Source organism: Boleophthalmus pectinirostris, unplaced genomic scaffold (assembly GCF_026225935.1).
Source record: "Boleophthalmus pectinirostris isolate CB_2022bp ecotype Guang Dong unplaced genomic scaffold, ASM2622593v1 HiC_scaffold_15, whole genome shotgun sequence".
In the NCBI taxonomy this organism is placed as follows: domain Eukaryota; kingdom Metazoa; phylum Chordata; class Actinopteri; order Gobiiformes; family Gobiidae; genus Boleophthalmus; species Boleophthalmus pectinirostris.
In genome coordinates this window covers 33,292,236-33,312,369 of record NW_026571070.1, presented here as the reverse complement: position 1 = coordinate 33,312,369, position 20,134 = coordinate 33,292,236, and the positions used below count along the sequence as shown (strand labels likewise).

Here is a 20,134-nt window from a genome sequence, read left to right as displayed (position 1 = left end):
TTAAAAGTTCACACAACAATGAATCATTATTACAAGAGTCATCAATTATTTTTAAAGTCAGATTATACCAATAATACATGAGTGCAATCTATTTTTCCTGGGAAAAACATGTCACCCTCAACACCATTTGAATAATCTGTTAATATTTTAAAATTGTGTAATCAACTACATCACTGGGTCCAAACCAAGTCTCCATATTTATGTTTTTCTCTCCAGACTGTGGTGGGGGGCAGGTGGACTGGCCATGTGGAAAGCCCTGTCCCCGCTCCTGCTCTGACCTCCATGGGGACACGGAGTGCCTGGACACCCCTGGGTGCAGCCTGACCTGTGGATGCCCCGGCGACATGGTGCTGCAGGATGGAGTGTGTGTGAGCAGAGAGGAGTGTCGCTGTAAATTTCACAACAGCTCTGCTACTGGTCAGTCACTTCTGGACAGAATATTGTCTGTAAGGATCAAATGTGCAGTGTCCTAACAGCCCCATGTCTCTGCAGGGGGCCTGGAGTCAAGTAACGCCTCATGGGTGTGGCCCGGGGACTTTGATTGGCAGTTTGCTAACCCAGGAGAGAGTATCATCACCGACTGTAAAAACTGGTATGAGCATGTCTCATAATAAGAAGAATTCTATTTTATTTTACTTAATGAAATCTTATTCTGTTACTGTTTTATTTATGTTTTCTTGCTTTATTGAGCTACTGTGACAAAGCAGTTTCCCTTGTGGACTGAAACCAAGGTTAAGGTTAAGGCATTCTTTATTGATCCCTCCTTCACTGCTGCTGGGGCAGACTATCAAGAGCAGTGAGCCACTGCCTTACAGCGCTCGGGGACCTATCTCGAGCTATTCTGGGTCAGGACTAAATTAGCTTGAGGATTTGATCTGTGGTACATGTTTTGGTTGATGGGGGAACCGGAATGCCCAGAGGAAACCCACCCAGATACAGAGAGAACATGCAAACTCCACTCAAACTCAGAAAGACCCAGATGACACAAGAATTTAACCCAGAACTGTCTTGCTGTAACACAAGTACTAACCACACAGCCACTGTACAACCACTATCATGACAGGCCCAAGTGTCTGGGGTCAGAAGGTAATGTCAGGTGTAGTGAGGTCAAATAACTACACCACATTCAAATACTAAAACCTGGTCTCAAATACTAAAACAAAGACTAAGACCTGGTTTAGTCTCGGTTTAGACTTTTCATCCCCCCCTCACAGATTTTTGAGTAGCTTAGCAGTTGTAGTCCTGATTTAGTAAATGTAGAACCAGATATTTTCTGTTGTCTATGCTTATATCAACATTGTATTGGCATAATCTATATATATTTCTGCTTTCCTCTCTCAGTTCGTGCGAGGCGGGGGTGCTGCTGTGTGACTCAGTCCCAGGCTGCCATGTTGACGGGGGGTGGAGTCAGTGGAGTCCCTGGGCTGAGTGCTCCTTGTCCTGTGGAGGCGGAGTCAAGTCCAGGACACGCCTCTGCAATAACCCCACCCCTCAGAGTGGTGGGCGGGGTTGCCTGGGGGTGGTCGAGCAGCGGAAAGAATGCAACACTCACATCTGCACTGGTACATGATCAAAATATCTACTTTTGTCATTTTTAATCAGTTATTGTAAACTTATGCAAATATAGTCTCTAGAATGCTATTACCTTATCAAAAAATATACCTTGAGTTTTTTTTTCATTCACACATGTCTGAGTAACCCTGATGTTTGAGTAATTATTACACTGTGACATCTCTAAAGCTCAAAATGCTATATTCCATCATGATGCGGTAGTTTTCAAGTTAACAACTCTTTTTACTTTTAGGTCAGATTGGCAATTCCAGGACAGAGTTTAAAAACACAGTGGAAAACTTCCTGTATTACCACAGGACAGTGTTTTCCGTTTGAGAAAAGAACTCAGACTAAATATGCAGGATTTGTCTGATAAATGTCTGAAAGAAAGAAAACATAGCTATTTTTATGTTTGTGATGAAAATAGTATAGAAAATAGTGCAATATGGGCCATTTAAGATGACTCATTCTGCTCATGTCAACAAATAATTATCTGTTAGCATCTGCGAGACAAAATTTAAATAGTCATTTCATGGTTTGCTGAAATTTGTCGGGTAATAAATTATAGATACATTTTAGTGAAAAATGTGAAAATAAGTTGTCCAAATGTATAGATAGAAATAGAGAATAAAGCAAAAGCTGTCTCCTTTACCAGTTCGTGTGTAGTTCTATCTCTTCTGACTGGACTTTTCTCTGGTGCTTTTGCTGTAGACTCAGTGGGGCCGTGGTTGCCGTGGTCACAGTGGTCCGTGTGCACTGTGAGCTGTGGAGGGGGGCAGCAGTCTCGTGTCCGTCTGTGCAGGTCTCCTCCCTGCAGTGGACCTAGTCGCCAGAGCAAGACCTGCCACACCCAAGTCTGCCTGGGTACGTGTGTGTGAGACTATGACTTACTGACACGTGCTCAGATTTACATGGGCCTCTGGATTTACTTTTCATTTAACAGTAATAATGCTCTGCTCCTACATTCTCATTATGAACATTTTAGTGATTTACTCATATTTACAGAATGCATTATTTATGCTCAGAACAAAATGGATGTCTGACGTTATATGTGCTGTTTGTGCAGAGGTGGGCTGTCCTCCAGGCCGACTGTACCGTGAGTGTGAGCGCGGGGAAGGCTGTCCCTTCAGCTGTTCCCAGATCAGTGGGAGAGAGAGCTGCTACTCTGATGGCTGTGAGGAGGGCTGCCACTGCCCCCCCAACACCTACCAGCACCAGGGAGACTGTCTGCAGGTCTGCCCACCTGTCTAGTTTTATTCATCCGCACATATTATTTCTTTTGAATGTGCAAAATGTATCAAAACTTGTCCACATTGCAGGAGTGCCCATGCCTGGTGGATAAGGACTTCCTGGGCTCTTTACAGAGTGTCTCCGTGTCCCCACTCTCCTCTCTGTTTGTCTACAACATCTCTGAGGGCATGGAGCTGCAGTCAGGAGAATCTTTTGTGCACGACTGCAGTGCATGGTAAGCTTTTTAACATACATGTATAGATTTGATCTTGTTTTTTAATTCATTGTAAGTGTCTCTTTTTCCCGTGTGCCTGCAGTGAGTGCATGCATGGGCGATGGAACTGTTCCCTGGAGAACTGCCCGGTGGATGGGGGCCTCTCCTCGTGGGGCCCCTGGAGCCCCTGCTCTCTGTCCTGTGGAGGACTGGGCATGAAGACCCGCTTTAGGAGCTGCACACAGCCTGCTCCTGCCCATGGAGGGAGGGAGTGCCAGGGCGCACGCCAGGAGACCACCTACTGCCAGGCACCAGACTGTCCAAGTGAGCCCTGCTGACCAACCACTCATTTTAATTAATCATGTTTTTCAGGAATGATTTGGTTATCCTGTGCTAAAATACTGCATAATTTTTCATGTGTTTGGCAGTTGGGCCGACCGAGGAGCCAGTTCTACCAGGTCAGATTCTGCTCACCCACATTTACACTGTAAAAAGCAAGGTCTCCATCAGTGTATCAATTAATTCTGTTCCTGGCTTTGCAGAAGAGGACGTGGGCTTCTCTCCCTGGTCGTCCTGGAGCTCCTGCTCAAAGACCTGCAGTGAGGTGCACAGTCCAGCCACCAAGACCCGGCACAGACAGTGCACCAATCCCCCCTGCTCTGGCAGCTCCCACCAGGAGAAGGCCTGCAACCTGCCGCAGTGTCCCGGTATGGTGATGTAATATTTCACCTTTACATGGATGATATTTTGAGTTTTTAAATTTTTTTTTATTTTTTAATCAGAATCTGGTTTTGGAGGATTTGTATCAGATGTATGCAAATGTAATTTATGCATCACTCCTCACCTTTGCATGGAGCCATGTGTCAGTGTAATAGAGTGACTTTGTGTTGTCAGGCTCTGGCTCAGAGGACTGTCCAGGAGGAGACTGCTCTCAGAGGAACTGTTCATGGACAGAGTGGGGTGACTGGGGCTCCTGCTCTCGCTCATGTGGGGTGGGGCAGCAGCAGAGGATCAGGACCTTCCTCAGTCCGGGCTCCAATGGCACCTGGTGTGAAGACATCCTGGGAGGCAACTTGGACTACCGCTTCTGTAACATCAAACCCTGCAGAGGTCAGTGCCCTGCTCAAATACAGAAAAAAGTATATTTAAGAAGTTCTATTAAGTTGTTTATAACACAGTTGATGGAGGGTGGTCTCGCTGGAGCCCCTGGTCACGCTGTGACAAACACTGTGGTGGGGGTCGCTCCATTCGCACACGCTCCTGCTCCAGCCCCCCACCCAAGAACGGAGGCAAGAAGTGTGAGGGAGAGAAGAACCAGGTGAAGCCCTGCAACACCAAGCCCTGTGGTACGGCTAAGAATCACTCATCATTGCATCTCCCTACAAACGTATGCTTAATGTGATCCTGTTTGTGTGTTTGTGTGTTATCAGAGGAGAAAGGCTGTCCAGCAGGGCAGGAGTTGTGCTGTGTGCAAACCAGTGCCCCCAGCGCTGCGCCGACCTGCAACAGGGCATCGAGTGCCAGGGCAGCTCTGACTGCCAGCCGGGCTGCCGCTGCCCTACAGGTATAGTACACACTCTTCTTCAACAAACTTTTACAATTTTTTACACTTACACTGATTTCTTCCTTGTTTATATTTTGAATCACACCAAAATAACATGAATTTAAAAGCATTTCATACTTTTGTAACAGATGTCTTCACTCGGCCTAGTCTCGGCTTGGTACATGTTTAGCTAATACACATTACAACTCAAATGCCTTGACACTATAGTATTTTTTGCTAATAACCAGTTTCATAATAATAGTAGAAATAATACATAGGTTTTATAGAGAGCTTTTCACTGTAATTCAAAGACTTTTCACAATAATGTAACACAGAAAAAAAATAGCATGGACAAAACAAGTAGTGAGGAAGCAGTTGTTTATGGGGGTTATAAGCTTTGAGGAGGAGGTGAGTATGGAGCTGGTTTTGAAGGTGTTTAGTGAGTCTGACTTTCTGATATGAAGGGAAAGAGAGTTCCAGAGGGTGGGGGCAGCAATAGTGAAGGCTTTAATATTGGCAGTCTCTGTTTTAATGTCTAACTGCCCCCTCCTCCCATGGCGTGGTGGCATGTGTGTAGGCACTCTGGAGCAGGACGGGGCATGTGTGCAGCTATGGCAGTGTGACTGTGTGGACGCTCTGGGACACGTGTGGGCGGCGGGCAGCTCTCATCAGGTCAACTGTAACAACTGCTCCTGCTCTGACGGACAGCTCCTCTGCACCAATCACAGCTGCCAGGCCTCCTGCACCTGGAGCTCCTGGTCCAACTGGGCGCCCTGCAGCACCTCCTGTGGGCGGGGCCAGAGGACCAGATACAGGTGACTACAAACAATATAAATAATACTATAATAGGTAATATGTATTTCTAAATCACAATTCTAGCATTTAAATCACAATATGCACTACTAAACATCTGTTTTGAGCCTCATTTTAAACACTGTGAGAGTAGAAGAGGCCTGTCTCACACGTTCAGGAAGATTGTTCCAGGTTTTAGCTGCATAAATCTGAAATGATGTCTCCTCATATTTAGGATTGGGAGCAGTACCTCAGAGTGCAGATGGTTCATATGGCACTAACATTCTAGACCATGGAGAGACTTGTACACAAGCAGAGCTGCTTTAAACTGCTTCCAGGTTCTACTCACACTCAGGTCGTGAGCAGCAGCGATCTGGATGTGCTGAGCTGTCTTTCACATGGAGAATATTTTGTCAAAAGTTAAAACTTAGTCACATGAGGCTCGGTCATAAAACAGTATGAGAAGCATTGACAGAACACACTGAATTAATGAGCTCTGAAGGAACAGTGTGGGCAGCACTGATAGAGGGGCAAGCATCATTATTACAGTACATTGCTCCCACATTAATAGTAATACACAAACAGAAACTGTTGCTATTTTTACCCCAAAATGCCATAAAGCAATCCCATGCATCGTCATAAACTTTACTTAACCTGCATCAACCTTGGACACAAATAGCACAAACTTCTTATTTAATTATGTCTGACTAACTCTGTGTTTCTGTTCTGTAGATCTCTAATACCTGAGACTGAAGGAGCAGAATGCCAGTTTGAGGAAGTCCACCATAAGTCATGTGACCCAGGCCTGTGCCCGCCCCTCTGTCTCCGTGATGACAAGGAACTTAGGGTGGGGGACACCTGGCTGGAAGGGGAGTGTCAACAATGGTGAGAAGAACCAGTTATAATACAGTTTGCATTGCCGTACGTATCTTTAGGGCTGGGCAGTATGGTGATAAAAACTGAATTGTGATCTCACTCCAGTGATAATCTGCTATTTTTGGTAAATTCATTATATTGTGAGTCACAAATTTACTCTTGAATGTGGCTCTTTTTCACACCCACTTTTCCTGTTCACAAGCCTCAGCAATGCTCTGAGTGAGTGACATGTGGATTTATCCAATTGTATTGTGTGAACTTGTGATCTGGCAATCATGATATTAACTTTTTGCAATATTGATCACCCCAATTATTTTCAGCATTATTAAACTATAAATAACATGATAAATATTTTGGTAGCACGTGCACTCCTGAGGGACCTTACTGCCAAAATATAGACTGCAGAGGTAAGGCACCCAAGCTTTAGAGGCTAGTATAATCATTCTTTTGCTCGCTCAGTCCCCATTAAAATTGTCATGTGTGTGGTTTGCAGTGGACGGCGGCTGGACCCCGTGGTCAGAATGGTCAGACTGCTCAGTGACCTGTGGCAGAGGGTCGCAGGTCCGGAGTAGAGCCTGCATCAACCCCCCGCCCCGGAACAACGGATCAGACTGCATCGGAGAGGACAGGCATAGCCAGGAGTGTCATAGACCACCATGTCTGGGTGTGTTCAAGCTTTCTATATTTACACAGTGCATTCTGCTGTATGGTAATCTAAGATAGTATTTCCAAACCTACCTATCTCAGCAACCCCTGTTTTACCAGTGGATCTGTTGGCAACCCCCACATCCCTCTGACAAGCTATTGAAGAAGCTATTAAGGAAAATTACAGGGTTGTTATGATGTCATTTCTGAGTCCAACTGGCAACTGCTCATTTCAAGCTTGTTCTCGCTCAAACAAGAGACAATATCCTCCCAAAACATGTGTAACTACAAGTTTTATCAGATATCTAATTACTAATTCAGTAAGAAAATAATGAATAATTAGCCTGAAGGAAGACAAAAACACAATTAGATTTGTCACTAAATAAAGCATATATTTAAAAGTGCAATGTTTATATAACTTTTCTAATGTTTTTTTTTTTTTTTTCTGTTTGCCTCCTACTTGTCATCAAGGAGAAGTTTGTTTTCTTTTCCTGGAATATTGTACAGTATGGCATTAAACATTTAGATCTCCGTGGAGATAAGCAGATGCATGTTTTTTCAAGGTCATTTTGATCATTAAAACACATTATAAATGCATTATGAGCAATATAAGCAATCTCCATGGACACAAGGAGGTAGCGGACCCCCACCAAAAAGTTACACACTGCAAAAAAGCTTGGCTAAAATTTAAGATATAAACATTTAAATCTATCAGATAATGACTTAAAAATAGTGAAATAATCTGTCCATGCTGCAAGATCATTTTATTTTATTAAATAAATATTAAACAGTCTCAGAACTAGTAAGTAGATAATAAATCTACAAACAAGATGAATAACCTGATATAGGTTTTAAAATCTTAGAGTGATCAGAGAAATTTGCAGTGCATAATGCACCTTTAAATTACAAAGGACCCCAAAGGATGTCAACATGAACATATAATAAAAATGATAGATTATTTTATATTGCTGCATACAGATGATCTGTGCCCCTGGTCGGCCTGGTCCCCCTGCTCTCAGAGCTGTGGGGCAGGCTCAGTGTCCCGGAAGAGGGTGTGTATATGTGAGGAGGGGGGAGACGCTGCCTGTCCCGCCCAGATCCAAGACCACAGGAACACAGAGGAGACCCAGCTGTGCTACAAACGCCCCTGTCCTGGTAAGACTACTCCCAGACACATCTCTGTTTACTTTGTAGTTCAGTCTACATTTATACACCATGATTTGACAACTAAAATATTTTCAACATTAAATCTTGGTACTATGTTTTATATTACCATGTTCCCTCAGTTCTGTGTGCTCTTATACTTTTTCTGATACAGCTCAAGATCATTCTAAAACTAGGTTCATTTCCGTCCTGTGAATGTTGCTTTTTAAATATCAGTATTTGCTCAAATGAGTATCTAGTTATTTAAGATATTTAGAGTAATTATACTGAAGTACAGAGTAAGTGTTTGGAGCTAAAGTTATAGTTGGGTTTTTATATTGATGCAATCAGATAGACACCACGTTGTTATTATTTTCAGCAGTGTTACTCCAGTCGATCTAACTGCTCTCTGCTGCCCTCCTCTGTTCATGGCTCATCTTTTCTTCTCTGTGATTCTACTGTTCATAATGTCTTCTGTGTGATCAGGCTGTCCCATGTCCCCCTGGACTGACTGGTCCTCCTGCTCCTGTGTGTCTCAGAGACAGCAGAGACATCGTGTAGCTCTGGCTCCGGCCACAGGGGGGCAGCAATGCTCTCCTGTAGAGACCCAGAGCAGACAGTGCAGCCTCCACAACTGCACTGATGGTAAGAACAACATACATCAGGCTCATTTCAAACCTCACTATATTTAAGATTTGACTATATGTAACTTCACAATAACTTATCATTTGCTTCTTGGTTGGACACGGGCAGCAGATATGACATGCATAGAGCCAAAATTCTACAAAGGTTATGATTAGACTAATAAAAAAAATGCATTTAAACTCTTATTTTCTTAAATGAAGGTTTAAACTGTCAGAAAAATGTGTTCTTTGCCTGGAAACTGTCTCCACATTGGATGGATTTTTCTGTGTTGAAGACATAGATTATGTTTTAGAGCAATTTTTGGACTTTTCTCCACTAACTTGACTGATGTAAAACTTAACTTTTAATAAGTAATGATTATAAAAACATTATGTGATTTTACTAAAGACTAATATTTTCCATTTGAACCTGCCTCATGCTGTTGTGTTGGTGTGTTGCAGAGTGTATGCCCCCCTTCGTGTATTCACAGTGTGGGGCTCCGTGTGAGAAACAGTGTTCTCTGCTGGGACAGACCGAGCTGTGCCTGGGCCTGCGAGAGTGCACCCCCGGCTGCTACTGCCCACCGGTCTGTACCTAAACACCACACTCACTTTGTATTCTATTCATACATGATCAGTGCTGCAAACACTAGTGTAGCATTGCTTATTTAAACAGAGAGCAGCTAACATAAAAATCTAATCATATATTTTAATTCCCGGGTCTGATAGTGACTGAAAAAGAAAATCTGGGCAGTAGTTTATTTCTCAAAGGTTAGGATCAGGCTTAGGGTTGTGTTAGGGTGAAGCAGTGGTGGAAGGCAACAAAGTACAAAAGTAAAAAGATTTTTATAGTGTATACTTTTCACTTCACTACATTTCAGAGCAGAGCATTTGAGTGCTTTCTACTCAACTGTGTTTTTGAACTATTCTGTTTTTCTTTTTGGTATGAGAGGTTATTTCTGGTGATATCCTGCCTAAGGGCTTTGAGCTTAAGTCTGGGCTAAAAAACTATGAAATACATTTGACTAGAAAATAGAATAAAAGTGCAAAAAACAAAAATAAGGACACATTTCTTCATCAAGATGCTGTAATAGTTCTGAAGTACTCTGAAGTACATTTTTAAATGGGTACTTCAATACTTTTATGTACTTCAATACTTTTATCTACTTTTAAGTAGATTTTTTCATGTGATACTTAAAGTGGAACTAAACATGAAATCCCCTTTTTTGCTACTAAACTATAAATAAGCTACTAAGGTATTTTAATAGCATTGTTTACTACCATTACACATTTTTTTTTGGCAGTTTTAGTGCAAACTAGGCAGATCTGCTGCTCATTGGTTGAAAATGTTTGCGCTACCTTCAGGGGCCCCTGTAGTTTTCAGTAGCTGGTGACATCATGAAAGACTGATTAGATCCATGGAGTGTTAGACCAATCACAGAGTTCCCTTTAGTCCTTCATCTACTGCCCAGTTTAGTAGTTGTATTTGAAATGGGCAAAGCTTAGGTGTTTAGTCCCTCTTATTTCTTGGCACCTGTATCTGTACTTTTGCTTCAGTAATAAAATGGAATACTTCTTCCTCCATTGGGGTTAAGGTTAGGGTTGAGGTTAGGGCTTTGGCAGAGCTGCTTTAGGCTAAAATGACTAAATCATTTTTTGCATTGTCTGTTGAAGTTGTGTGCCTGATGTGTGTGTTTTGTTTTAGGGTTTGCTCCAGCAGAATGACTCGTGTGTTGCTCCTCAACACTGTGGATGTGTGTATCCCCAAACCCCTCAGACCCCGGGACACCCCCCCACCCTCACCGTCGTCCCACAGGGGGGCACCGTCACCCTGGGCTGCTCCACCTGGTTAGACTACAACACTCAAATAATGACAAACACAAACTCTTCAACCAGAAGAGTGATGTACAAGAATACTGGTGTAAAGCAGAGGTAGACATGCCAAGAATGAATACACGAGAGAGTGGTGAGGAGGTTAACCCTCCAAAGGGATAGACCACTGTGGTGATTAAAGCTGAGTTACCCAATTTTCAAACTGTGAAAGGAGAAAGCAAATATTTAAATCTGTCTGACTCATTCCTAAACCTCACAACTGACTGACCAGAGGACAAAGTAAAACAGCCCATCAGTTCTGAACGCAAAAAATATTACATTTACATACCAGGCATTTTCTTCTGCGAGAAAAATATAAATAGTTTACAGGAATGATGGGAGGAATGAGGGCATTAACACAGCAGTGACAGTCTGTGATTCCTGCTTTGATAACTCTTTGGCTTTATTAAACAGCAGCAAATTTAGTTTGGGTGTAAATGAGGATGGGACCGGACACTATTCCCATAAGATGAAATGAGACACAAGATTGGATTCACAAAAATGCGATGAGTTTTTGTCATAATTTATTATTATTATTAAAAAAAGTTGTGGTTCAGATCACAATTTTGGCCACCCAGTTTAAATTTATTTATGATCTGTTTTTGCTGTCATATCAATACTTTTTAGTACTACAGCACTTAAATATCAGGGGCTTCATTTATAAAGGATTGCGTAGGAAATTTCCTAAGCTAAGGTTCCTAAACTAGAGCATAAGAGCGTACTAGTGCAGAGGTCTTCAACAGGGGGTCGGATGAGTCTTTGAGGATGAACTGGTTTCAGTGGATTCTGTCTGTTTGCTCCTTCATCACGTCTGTCTCCTCAGTCTTATGTCAATTTTATCTTGTGGGACCTTGACGCATGAGTTCCAGTCTTGGGTATAACTGATATTTTGTTTGTTCCTCTGCAGCTTCTGTCATGATGGGACTCTGGAGTGTGATATGAGAGAGTGTGAAGGTTAGACATCACTGTATTACTTCTATCTGTGCAGTGTGTTTTACAGTGTTTGTGACTCCTCTGCTCTCTCCCAGTGATCCTCAGCGAGTGGTCAGAATGGACGCCCTGCTCCCCCTGCTCCCCCTCCTCCTCCCTGGCCCTCAGCTCTACCACAGCGGGCACAGGGATCAGGCTGGTGTCTCTGCAGAGACGTTTCAGAGCCTGCCTGGACTTGGACTCTGGACTCCCTGTGTCCCCCGAGGAGCAGAGCCAGTGTGTGGGAGCGCTGCAGGAGGAGAGGCTTTGTCCCGATCCTAACATCTGCAGAGGTAACAGCTCATCTCACTCAAATGTTTAGCACAATATGAGGAGTAGTATTCTACAGGCCAGTCATATTTAATACAGATGGAGGCAGCAAAAAAAGGAATGTTGTTCAGATGCATATTTTTGTTGGAATACAGTGAATTCTTGGGTCTAGTCCATAAACAAATGATCAGATTGAACATTTGTAAACTCTTTTGGATATTTCATGGCAAAGTAAAATTTTATCAATAAAAGCAGTAATAAACTCATTGCATAAAAAGCACTCATAAAGTCATTGTGGTGAATAATTAGAATGCTGTGAGTGAGGAATAACTTTGAACCACTGCAAACTGTTGAAAAAAATAGTTCTATTTTTTTAAGATGGTAAAAATCTGACAGAACACATTTAACTCAAAAAAGATCAGTACCCATCAGGAGTGTGTTTAAAATGAACAAAAACAGAATGTACAAACTACTTCATTCTTTTCCTCCAGACAAACTATATTCCTCTGTTTTTCCTCCTTATATTAAGTGTGGTTATGATCTGTATTCTCTTTCAGACCAGTGCCAGTGGAGTGCATGGAGCTCATGGACAGTGTGTGCTGACCCCTGCAGTGGAGGAGTGAGACAGCGCTACAGGTGGCCTCTGGCCTCTCCCCCAGGGCCCCGTTGTAAGAGCCAACAAACTCAGAGCCAGAGCTGCAACACAGGCCTGTGTCCAGGTACAGACTGCACACTAACACTGCTAAGTGCAAACACTGGGAAGACTCATACGTGAGGAGAAGGAAAGAAGTATTGAGTTATGCTGTTACGTTTCTTGAGTAACCTTTGAATAATGTTGGCATTTTAAAGGCTAATACTACTGTATTATTGTATTATTTTCAAGTAGCTATTCTGAGCTTGGGGCCGGGAGTCGCTGAAGCAATTTCAAGGGGTTCACACATGATATGAGGAAAAATTCAAAATGTATGCAACAGTCTTATACAAGGCTTTGACACCCTTTAAATGCAGTGGTTTGTGTAGCTTCTTTGTTAGTCTACCATACTAATTGTTAGACACAATGACTACAGTATGGTTTTCCCTGCATATTATTGCTTTGCCTGTAATGTTCCATAGAATGGCATTAAACCTGTCTACCCCCATGGAGACAAACTGGTGACATCACAGTGAAGTACAGGTCAGATCTCTGGAGATGAGACTCTGCTTACAGTAAAGTTACATGTTTTTTATTCTTGAGCAATAAGAACACTTAGAATACAAGATAGATCAATTTATTACCATTCTTTGGAACATTATAGGCAAAGCAATGCCATCTTTTTTTCAGACAAGACCTCAGAGTTACTCTCTTTTGAACTTTGCTGTATAGAATGCACACATTGCGCCAATCCTAAAACACTGTGGATATTTTTACTTATTTAATGCTTTGTTAATCATATTTATAGATTTTTAGAAGACAACTCTTTACTTTTCATTGAAAACATTCTCTTATACAATCTTGCTTTTTGTGTGTGTTGTAACTCACTCATGTGTATGACAGGTGAGCGGTGTGAAGACAGAGGGCGGATCTACCAGGAGAGCTGTGCTAATCAGTGCCCGCGCAGCTGCACCGACCTGTGGGAGCATGTGCAGTGTCTACAGGGAGTGTGCCACCCAGGTCTGAGTCTGTCTGCACAACCTCTGCTCTTCATAGGCTCCCAGGGATTGCACTAGTTTTCACCAATTTAAAGTGTCTGTATCCAGTGTTTTATAAGAAGCTCTTGAGGTCAAAATAAGTTAGTTGTGAAGTGCGTGTTAGCATGCTAGTTGTTGTTAACTTTACCATGATTGCAGAACTCCGCACTGGTCTCTGAGAATTGTGATAGTGAGATACTGAGAAGTGTTTATAAACTCATCCTGGTGAATCATTAGGATGCTCTGAATACTTAAAAAGGTTGTATGGAGGATTTTTTTGTTTTTGTTTGTCTCAAATTGTCAGTGAAAGTTTAAAGTACCATTACAGAGACACAGCAGCCTTGTAATTATGATGACCAACAAAACAAAACAAAAAAAAAAGAATGAAAATTTAACAACTGTAGACGTAGAGAGGCCAGATAAACATCAGCCAATAGATAGCAAGGCTACCTCATTATTTATTGGCTATTAGGTTGTCAATCAGACTCCCTACGTTTCTAGTGTAACTGACTTGCTGGCGTGTGGGGATTACGTGGTTTATACAGCGGTTCTTAGAGTCTTTTTCAAACTGTAGCTTCCTCGCAATTCGCACAGTTTGTTGCGATGGCGGACGAGAATCCACGACCAGTTCGCCGCAAAGGAAAGTCAGTTTTTGAGGTCGCTGAAAGAAGAAGAGAAGGGGAAAAGGAGCAAAGCCAAACAGAGGTGATTCTTGGGGATTCCTTCCAGCGATTGTGTGACTGAAGCAGACGAAGGGTCTAAAAACTGACGCGTCAGTCACTAAATTATTTCTAGACAGGTCACTTCAACAGTAATTCTGAACGTGCACTGGCTGTAAACAAGCATGATTTCTGGAGTAAGGAGGCACGAGGAGGTGTTTCTACTGAGGGAGCTGAGGAGGAGGAAGGTGGTGTCACACATGCTCAACATTTGAAAAAGGACTGTCGCTGTATTTCTCTTTCCTTAAAAAATCCTCTATACAACCTTTAATGTCAGTGAGGAAGAACTTTTGACCACTGCAAACAGTTTCAAATGAACCTAGTTCTGTTTTTCCCCCATTTTTGACAGTAAAAATCAGGTACAACACCTTTAAATGTCAGAAAAAAGTTACATTTTAGCCAATGAAAAAATTAATTATTAAACACCTATTTTTATTATGTTATGTGTCATTTCAGGGACAGTCAGTCATTGTCACTATACACGCATGTTTAGACCTTACCTGTAGTGTTGTCACAATACTAAAATTTAAAACTGGATTTTGATACTAAGGAACAGACTCAATACCCAATAATGACCATAATGATAATTTTAAAAAAAACTTCATTTAGACAATGGAATATGATTTTCAACATTCTATTCTATTCTATTCCCATGAGTCTTATATGTGTTTAATCCCTCTGTGGTGCAGGTAGGTTCCATAGTGCTCCATGGGCATACATACTAGTTATTGTGTGGTATAGATACCTGCACAGATGGGTATGAAGTTTGGAGTGTGTTTTTGTTGCAGGTTGTCGGTGTCTGGAGGGTCAGCTGCTGCAGGATGGTCACTGTGTCCCTGTGACAGAATGCCGCTGTGGCGTCCCATCAGGGAACGGGACCCTGGAGTTTAACCCCAGAGAGACTGTCACTATAGACTGTAACACCTGGTGAGTCCAGCCTCTGTGGAATTCAATCAGGAGAGACTGTGAGGAGGAGAGGGAGAGGCTGAGGAGGCTGGGGGTTCTGCTGCTGGGGTAGATGTGGGGCAGAGGAAGCCAGGATGAAGGACAGAGAAAAAGTAGCTGCTTGTGATTGGCTGACAGAGACAGATAAGCCTTTATTATTTGTTCATTCATTCATACACCATGCTCAAGAGACAGTAACAAAGAGAAAGCACAGTCCTCTTGGTTAAATCTCCTCAGTTTTATAATTATACTGGACATGACTAAATGCCAGAAGTTTCTTGTTTGTTGGACTCAGTTTAAAAGTGTCTCTTTGTTTTTGTGCGCAGTGTGTGTGAGAACGGCACTATGGTGTGCACAGAACTGCCCTGTCCGGTCTATGAGCCCTGGGGCCCCTGGAGCAGCTGCTCTGCCACCTGCGGTAGAGGTCAGAGGTCACGAGCCCGACTGTGCCAGGAGTCTGAAGGAGGGCCCCCCTGTGTGGACAGCTCACAGACAGAGAGCTGCCCCCTGGCCCCCTGCCCAGGTCGGAGACAGCCCTCATACAGTCTGGACTCTGTCCACTACATCACCCATATATCACTGACACTTCCTTTGTGTGTGCAGACGGCTGTGAGCTCAGTGACTGGTCCTCCTGGAGTCAGTGTAGTGCCTCGTGTGGAGGGGGGGTGTCAGTGCGGAACAAGACTGTCCTCCAAGAGCCAGAGCCTGGAGGGGCCCCCTGCTCCGGGCCCCTGGAGCAGCACAAAGTCTGTAACACCCACCGCTGCAGGCCAGGTAACTAAGAACAACAGTTAAAGGTTTTGCAATTTGGATAAAGTGTCAACGGCAATGTTGTGTAACTGGTAACACAGTATCATACTGAGTTTATTTTATGTTATGATGTTGTAGAGTGTCCCAAAAGTCAGGTGTTCAGTGAGTGTGCGGGGACATGTCCACACACCTGTGAGGACTTGTGGACTCACACCCAGTGCCTGCAGGGTGACTGCACACCGGGGTGCTCCTGCCCGCCTGGACAGGTCAGGAGCAGTATGTGATATGCATGTATATTTGCCACTATATTTAAGTCTGTATTCATGTGTCTTCTGCTTTTGTCAGGTGCTGTTTGGAGGCTTGTGTGTGTCCCATGCAGCCTGCCCCTGCTCGCCCCTGTCACTGCCCCCTGCCTATCAGAGTGGGAACAGCAGTGTGGAGGAGTTAGCTGAGACTCTGCTGCCTCCAGGAACAACCATAGAGCACCTCTGTAACACCTGGTACAAGAATCATTTATATAAAGACACACTGGACAATATCAGGCACCCACAAGTGTATAAGAAATGACATATTTTAAATGGATGGTATTTTTTCTTTTTTATATATTGTTTGTCAAGATTTCTATATACATAATACAGTTTAAAAAAGAAACTGCAGTTTTTATCCATAAAGAACAAAACAAAGAGTTAGTCTCTTGAGGTCATCAGGTTTGTAGCGTGAGTAGATCTCAGACTGGCGTCATGGTTCACACAGGTAGTGTGACAGAGAGCAGACATGATGTAACATGTCACTTAATATGCTCTCTGTCTTACGATGAGAGCTTTAATATTTCATGTCTATATTATCTAATATTGTTATCTAATATTATGAACTATTATTAACTGGCTTGGTGTGTTTTTCCAGCGTGTGTGATGGAGGTCGTTTTAACTGCACCTCTGATGTCTGTGATGGTGAGTGGACTTTCCATCTAAAAGAGACAATCATCTTTACATGGAAACTGGTCTATGAAAAACATGGGATGTGCAGTAGCTCTGAACACGATGCAGAAAGGCAGGGAATTATAGCCGTATTGCAAAGCTGAGGAGACATTGAAGTTGGACAGTGATTTTTGGAGAACTCAGGACTGAATAACCTGTATGTATTTTTAACACTTGTATTTTTGACACTGGCCTTAGGAGATGATAACACATTTTAAGTGTAATATATTGCTGAAGAAAATATACATGGTTCCTTACTGTGAGTGAGCTTGCATCTCCACAGACCTGACTCTTATTTTGCATAATGTAGGGTCTCCTCCTACTTGTTTCCATGAAAATATTGTTCCTTCAGCTATAATATTCCACAGCATAGCATCACCCTATCTATCTCCATGGGGAATGTCCCAGAGTATGGTTTTAACTTTCTGTTTCTATGGAATCATGGACTTTCCACCTTCAGAAACATACTGTATCTTTAATGAATCAGAAGTTAATTATTCAATCCTCTAGAGCTCAAATCTTTTCACAGTACAGAAAAATAACTAAATATTCCCCACTACTAGTACAAAGAAAAGTAACCTCGATAAATATTGAACTCCAAAGATATGTATTGAGCAAGTCCATAGTAATTATACAGACAGGCCTAATGAACACTTTTGTCCATGTCTCCTCCAGTGGACTGTGAGTGGTCTGGCTGGTCTCCCTGGGCTCCCTGCTCCGTGAGCTGTGGCACAGGGCAGCAAAAGTCCAGCAGACATGTTCTGAGGCCCAATCAGTACAGAGGGACCCCGTGTGAGGGCCCCAGCCAGCGCACCCGCACCTGCATGGCCCCTGACTGTGGTAAGTAATCCTACATCATCCATTTATTATAGATTTTCCGAACATTAATATTAACACCAGCATCAATATGTATAAAGGTCTAATGGAAAAAGGCTGATGGAGTGTGACATGTTCTGTTCATAATACTTTTGTCATGTAAATCCCTCATATGTTCACTTTTAGTGTACAAAAAGGTGTCCTGTATTCAAAAGTAATTCAAACTTAATACATTTCATTCAAACAAGCTACTAACACTCAATATTGTTAAAAGGGTATTTGAGTCTGTCTATAAGGTTCAGTAGTTATTTTAGTGTATTGTTTCCATTCTTACAAACAACATGTAAAGGATGTATAAAGAAGAATTAAATAATCCAGTAGTCCTTCAGAGTGGTCCCAGAGGCCAGTGTAATCCAGACTATGCTTAGACTTGTACATGAGTGACAAAAATAAGTGCACTAAGTATAATATCAGTGTGTGCTGTGTGTTTGTAGCCTGTCCTGAGGGGGAGCAGTGGAAGCGCAGTGGCTCTGACAGTGAGCCCCTGTGTGAGAAGAGTTGCCTAAATATGTACAGCACTGCCCACTGCAGCCAACGCTCTGAGGGCCCCCGCGCTGAAGGCTTATCCTCTGAGAGCCCCCTCTCTGAGGACTTATCCTCTGAGGGCCCCCCCTCTGAGGGCTGTGTGTGTGAGGATGGCCTGTACCGTCACAACACCACAGGACAGTGTGTGATCCCCGCCCTGTGCCCCTGCCTCCACCAGGACGTCCTGCGACAGGTGCACTCTCTCTGACACTTTTTTCAAAATAATCACTCTTTTTAGATACTATAACAATATGTTTAGGAGCAAAAATCTATACTTCTATCTACTAAACATTGACCCTAAAAAACTCAATACCAAACTTTAATGACGTGTGTGGGATATGCATGTTATTTCAGTATGCAAAGGCATTTCAGAGTTCCACATCATTCCACATTATTAACCAGCCTCTCTTGTTCTGAATATTTCATCACATTTTATTAGCACAGTAATGTTAGTAGTGTGCGTGTGCTCTGGACATCAGAGTGTGCACTGTTCATTATTAGTGCACACACGTCCCCGTGTACAGGCCTGTATGAGCTCCTGTTCCTGTTCTGCTGTTATTTACTGATAGAGAAGGACCCATTAGCAGAGGAGTGACATGCCCCGCGGGCCATATTACAGCGCACAGCCTCACACATCAGCCTCATCTATAATACACAAGCACGCTCTCAGGCCATGGGCTGGTCACATTATTTATGAAGCAGCCTTATTATAGGATTATGAGCATGAATCATGGGCTGACACCAGCTCATTTACCCTCTGTCTGTTTCTGCTACTGCCCTCTTCATTCAGCTGTAAGACTGTGGAGCATGAGGCTAGGGAGACTAGTCTGCTTCATATAAGTGTCTGAGCAATGTCCCACACGTCACTGTGGAACATTGTGTCGGAGCAGTCCCATTCTAATGCAGAAGACATCTCCTCTCACATCTTCTCTGAATGATGTGAGGATATCTTATGCCTCATATGTGATTAACAGTGTGTAATGCCTCACCTGTGGATGCTACACTTGTCTCCTCTGATCTCATTTGTGTGATACTTATTCTCCCATCTCATCCATCAGAACAAACAGGCCTGAAGTTAGTTTGGCTGGCCAGGATAGCTTCAGAAGAAGCCACAATGTGTTTAATTACTCAGTCCTAATTGTGCCTAATGAGGCTGGTTCATTGTGTTAAGGGTTTTCAAAAGCAGTGGAAAGAGAAACGCTCTCTCTAACTCCTGTTCCACTCAGTGGTCTCACAGTCACTCCACTGTGGGTGTTTCAGCAGCCACAACCAAATCTTTTAAATATATATATTTTTAAACTTTAAAAATATATGTTGATGGATACAACCTGTTAGAGTAAAATGACTCACAGCCATTATCACTGTCTCCATAACTCTCTGCAGGAATATAATTACAGTATGAATGCATTATTTACATTTGAGAGCTTAGTAAATGAGGGAGCATTGTGCACAGTGCATTTTCATGAGCCTATTTAATATTTGAAATCTCAAACTGCATCTCACTGTTCCACTGTGGGATTACCACTCCAGCTGTATTTATACCTGTATACCTGATGCTATTTGGAGATTTTTACTCAAACAGGCACAGTTACAATATAGCTTAAAATCTGATGTTAACATAGAGTTGCTTACACTACTAGTCAAGATATAACAGGTTTTGAGTTATATCCCTCTTTTAATTTACTACATTCCATATGTTTCAAAGTTTTAATTCTTTCAATGAGAATCTACAATGTAAATCATCTAGTGTTGTTACTCACGACATTAAAATTTAAAACTCAATTTTGATACTAAGGAATAGACTCGATACCCAATACTGATTCCCATATCGCAATCATGAATAAAAAAATAATAATAATAAAAAACACACTTTTTTTCTGTTCCCATGTGGTCTTATATGTGTGTAATCCCTTAGTGGTGCAGTAGGTTCATAGTGGTCCATGTGT

The 20,134-nt window shown here is 42.5% G+C and overlaps 1 protein-coding gene across 1 annotated transcript in view; it reads left to right on the top strand.

Annotated features, from left to right (window-relative positions):
* sspo (SCO-spondin) overlaps positions 1–20,134 on the top strand; it is a 120,145-nt gene that overhangs the window by 83,935 nt on the left and 16,076 nt on the right. The window contains 34 exon segments of the mRNA XM_055150834.1: positions 217–417; positions 493–592; positions 1,342–1,562; positions 2,263–2,415; positions 2,618–2,784; positions 2,871–3,016; positions 3,099–3,328; positions 3,424–3,453; positions 3,538–3,707; positions 3,904–4,105; positions 4,174–4,341; positions 4,426–4,452; positions 4,455–4,559; positions 5,116–5,353; positions 6,063–6,215; positions 6,567–6,613; positions 6,700–6,870; positions 7,830–8,006; positions 8,481–8,639; positions 9,080–9,204; positions 10,323–10,465; positions 11,397–11,443; positions 11,518–11,751; positions 12,286–12,447; positions 13,263–13,379; positions 14,904–15,042; positions 15,387–15,583; positions 15,664–15,834; positions 15,949–16,076; positions 16,156–16,310; positions 16,714–16,760; positions 17,463–17,627; positions 18,098–18,216; positions 18,283–18,381. Coding sequence (XP_055006809.1) covers positions 217–417; positions 493–592; positions 1,342–1,562; positions 2,263–2,415; positions 2,618–2,784; positions 2,871–3,016; positions 3,099–3,328; positions 3,424–3,453; positions 3,538–3,707; positions 3,904–4,105; positions 4,174–4,341; positions 4,426–4,452; positions 4,455–4,559; positions 5,116–5,353; positions 6,063–6,215; positions 6,567–6,613; positions 6,700–6,870; positions 7,830–8,006; positions 8,481–8,639; positions 9,080–9,204; positions 10,323–10,465; positions 11,397–11,443; positions 11,518–11,751; positions 12,286–12,447; positions 13,263–13,379; positions 14,904–15,042; positions 15,387–15,583; positions 15,664–15,834; positions 15,949–16,076; positions 16,156–16,310; positions 16,714–16,760; positions 17,463–17,627; positions 18,098–18,216; positions 18,283–18,381 — 4,913 coding nt within the window.